A 4,126-nucleotide genomic window follows, 5' to 3' on the forward strand; every position below is an offset into this window, starting at 1 on the left:
TGTCAGTAATAATTGATGAAATAGGTCACATAACAAGAAATTGGCCATCTTTTGTTTGGACTGAAGAAATGGATTGCAATACTAGGCAGGTTACATCATAGATCCATCGCACATGGAAGTTCTGAAGCAAAATTACTGTTATTGCACTTTGTATGGAAATAACCAGCATGATTTGAATCAGGGACACTGCCAGACTTCAGAGCCGAAGGCAACTACTTCAAAACTTCAAAAGATTCAAAAAGCAATTGCCGCCAAAATATTAGTTACTCCAAAATCAACATAATCACATGTGAGAAATATGCAAAAGGATATATGAAATAAATGGGTGTCCACTGAATCTCCAAAAGAACAGATGTACCGCATAACAAATAGCACTTTCCAATGTTCTGGCTACATTCCTATAGGCTATTGAAATCAATTTCACCACCTCAGACAATTCCAAGAGATAAATACACAAAAGAATGACCTTGGGAACTGGAACATCAAACATGTAGTAACCTATACTGCAGTAGATTAGTGAAAAAATTATAACCTCCTATTAAACCTTAAACATAAAGGAATGGGTGCATAGCCATCAATTGAACAGGAGAACATAACTGCAGACTTCAGATGCTATTTACAAGTGCAAGGCACTTGGATTGAAGAAAAAAATTCAGATTGATGAGTGAAATGTAATATACACGAATACACCATACATCATTAGGCCAAAGAGAGTACAAGATGCTAATCTCCCGAAACTATACCACCAAGAGCAACTGGAGTTCTGAACATCCAAGCCTACAAACAAAAATTACCTCCCTGTATCGAGACCCAACCAAAGATGTAACTTCAACAACTTTTGCCATGTTGGGGATCAAAAAGGTTTAGCCAGAGTATAAATAGAAGCCGTTCGATGTAATATACAGTACTTGGCCCATGTCAAGAAGAATGCCTTAATATTCTTCTTCCATGCATTTCCACAGCATGTGATCTAATGGTAGCCTTTTGCGCCTCTGGATTGATAAAGTTCCAACCTGATCTTTGCCTCTGGCAACAAATTCTCGATTATTGGGTCTTGCATCATGTAAGCTTGCTTGGAGGCCCATTCGAGCACTGTGAGGATTTCTGCTTGTGCCAACTCCTCGCTGTCTGGGACATTGTGTGCAATGTAGCATACAAGGGTGAGTGCTGCAATCTGAACCACCTGCTCACTGAAATACACAAGTTGAACTAGGTGCTTCGCGCCGCCTGCATTGATGATTGCTTTAGAATGGTCAACATGCAGGTAATTATCCGTGCATGCAAACTTGGTAAGGGAAATTGCTGCCTCTCGAGAGACATCTGCTTCCCTCTCATCAAGAAGCTTCACCAATGGTCCAATAATACGAGTCTCTGTAGCACGGAAAGTTCGGGACAAGCAACCTAACGAGATAATGCAGGGAATTAGGAGATCATCATAATCAGCCTTCTCGACAACACGTAGGAGCTGGTCAACGACAGTCCGGGCAGCAGGAGAGGTTGGCTTGAATGCTGATCGTCGCAGATCGGAATTCTGCTCGGCGACACAGCAGATCTCCATGAGAGCCATCGCAGAATTATATTGCACATCACCTTCACCTTTCTCAAGAAGAACTGCAAAGCAGAGCAGAGCCCTTGACTCTGTAATGCTCTTACAGATAGCTGCATTGCCCTTGGCGAGCTGCCACAACGCCTTAGCGGCATTGGCTTTCATGTATGCCTTTGTCTCAGGGTCCTCAAACTCCCTGGCCCTTGTACTCGTTCCTGACAATGATGCATTGTGCTGCTTCGTTGCCACAACACCACCATTACTAGCTATGTGCTTACCACTACTCCCATTAGACTTCGCAGCCATGGTAGACTGCACCAAACTGTGCATCTCATTCTTGCTCTGGGAGACATGTCCATTCGGGTACCTCATGACGCTGTGCTCCCCGGCATCCATCAAGTCTGGTTGAGCTGCCCCAACGGTGCTGTTCTTTTTGTCCATCACCACGGCATGTATGGACATCTTGGACGTGATGGCGTACTTGGAGTGCTCCTGCACCGTCTCGAACGCGAGGTGCCCGACGAGCAGCCGGATCACGTTGTGCTGCGCGAACGAGTCCTGGCACTTGGGGTGGTTGGCGGCAAGCTCTGAGACGGCCCAAGCCACCATGGCCTGCACCTTCATGGGGCCCTCCTTGAGCACCTTGGCGAAGGCCAAGCACGCCCCGGCGTGCACCATCTGCTCAACGCACTCTGGGTCGCGGCCGAGGAGCCCAATGGCGAGGGCGGCGTTCTCCTGCCCCTCGAGGCGGCCCTCCTTGACCAGCTTGAGCAGCGGCGGTACACCGTCCTCCTCTATGATAAGCTTGGAGTACCTGTCACTGTCGCGTGCAAGCGAGACGAGGCTGGCGGCCGCGTCGGCGCGGGCGTCGAGGTTGCCGGTGTAGAGCACGGCGATCTGCTCCCAGATGAGGAAGAGGATGGGCTCGTTCTGCGCGATGGGCGGCAGGCCGATGTGGGCGTCGAAGTCGTCGTCGTCGCTGGCCGATGAGGAGACGCGGAGGAGCCAGGAGATGTCGCCGATGGAGTTGTCGAGCTGGTTGGTCATCTTTTTGAAGGAGCCGGCAGGGATGATGGTGAAGACGCGGCGGACGAGGCCGTGTGCGCGGCACTTGTCGACGAGCGCGAGAGCCTTATCGAGAGCCTTCTCGGTGTCATCGAAGATGCGGCGGGCCGGGCGCTCGTAAAGGTCGGCGCGCGCGGCCTGGCGGAGCAGCCCGGCGAGGCGCTCGACCTTGGCCTTGAGCTCCATGCACTCCTGCCGCAACGTGTAGGCCTCATCGGACCACTTGATCACCTGCTCCGCGAGCTGGATCGGCCGCGCCAGGATCTGCTTGAGGTCGTCCATCTCGGCAGCCGACGACGCTCCCCCGCTCGCCGCGCCGGCGCGGTCAGCCAACCGAATAGCGGCCGGCCCCAAGCCCTGGCAAGCACCCGACGGGTGGTGGGCGGGCTGTTCGGTCCGGCCTTCCTCCCTGCCTCCTCCGCAGGGTGGGGAATTGGGGGAGCTGGAGGAGGAGGAGAACGGGGAGTGGTGCCGCGGTGGTGGTGGGGAGTTAATTTGGCATTGGTTTTGGTTTTTTTGGGACGGCCGGGTTGGGCGGGCGCGTGCGCGCGCGTGGGCTGGCGGCACCGCTGCAGGCGGAGCCAGTCGCGGAGAGGACGGCAGCAACGGCCTTCGCGTCGCGCCCCGGCACGGTTTTGCGGTGCCCTGCGCTATATTCGCGTCGGTTTCGCGGGTTCCCGCTGTGCGGTGCCGGCGCGGGGTCAATGCGCTGCGCCGAGGAAATGGAATCCATCGGTCCGGGCAGCATCTGATTGCTTGGTTGGCTGGCTTGGTCTTGCTAGCCAGCGGCGACAAGCCGGGCAGATTGTTAGGTGCCGCACCACGTGGATGGAGCCGGCTTGCCGCGTGGGGATCCATTTGGGTTGTACTCCTACTGCACTTCAGGCAGACAGCTTTAGGCAGATCGGATTGATGTTTTGTGATTCAGATGCATGTTTGTTGCATAGTAGTAGTACTTCAACATGTTTGTATTGTCGAGGAGTTTGTGGTGCTTATGATGGAAATGTCGACTATTTCGCTGGCTTGTATGTAGGCCTACGCCTACCTAGATCCAGTTGGCGTTTGGTTAGAAAAAGTGAAGAAGGGGAGAGAGATTCACTTCACATTTTCATATGCTTATCTAATAGTTTACAATATATTCTTTTCCATGAAAATTGTGGGCCATCGCTGTCGCTGGTACTGCGATGCTCCGGATCCGCCAACATTCACGACATTTGATTTGTGCAAATAATTAGCACATCGGTCTTTCCTCATATGAATGACCGGTTTGACTTAAAATACCCACTGAGCGTAGATTTCAAACTTTAAATACCGAGACCGCACCAAATTCGTCTAATTGCATGTTTCTTGTTGATTTGATTCCCAAACTAAAAACCAAATGTTATGTATCATTGCGTGGTTAAACTAGACGAAGTATCGCATGTCTGCAATAGATATGAATTTTAATGTTGCCCATTAAGGATGCGACAACTGCATATGCGCCTTCAATGAATCAAGTGGAAAAATCCATGTCTT

The 4,126-nt window shown here is 51.3% G+C and overlaps 1 protein-coding gene across 1 annotated transcript; it reads right to left on the reverse strand.

Moving 5' to 3' along the window:
- Window positions 1–638: 638 nt before the first annotated feature.
- LOC133902482 (uncharacterized) lies at window positions 639–3,492 on the reverse strand. Its single transcript, XM_062344080.1, has one exon. The coding sequence runs from the start codon at window positions 3,467–3,469 to the stop codon at window positions 971–973; it is 2,499 nt and encodes an 832-aa protein (XP_062200064.1). The 5' UTR covers window positions 3,470–3,492; the 3' UTR covers window positions 639–970.
- Window positions 3,493–4,126: the final 634 nt, after the last annotated feature.

The sequence above is a fragment of the Phragmites australis genome, chromosome 20 (genome assembly GCF_958298935.1).
Source record: "Phragmites australis chromosome 20, lpPhrAust1.1, whole genome shotgun sequence".
In the NCBI taxonomy this organism is placed as follows: Eukaryota; Viridiplantae; Streptophyta; class Magnoliopsida; order Poales; family Poaceae; genus Phragmites; species Phragmites australis.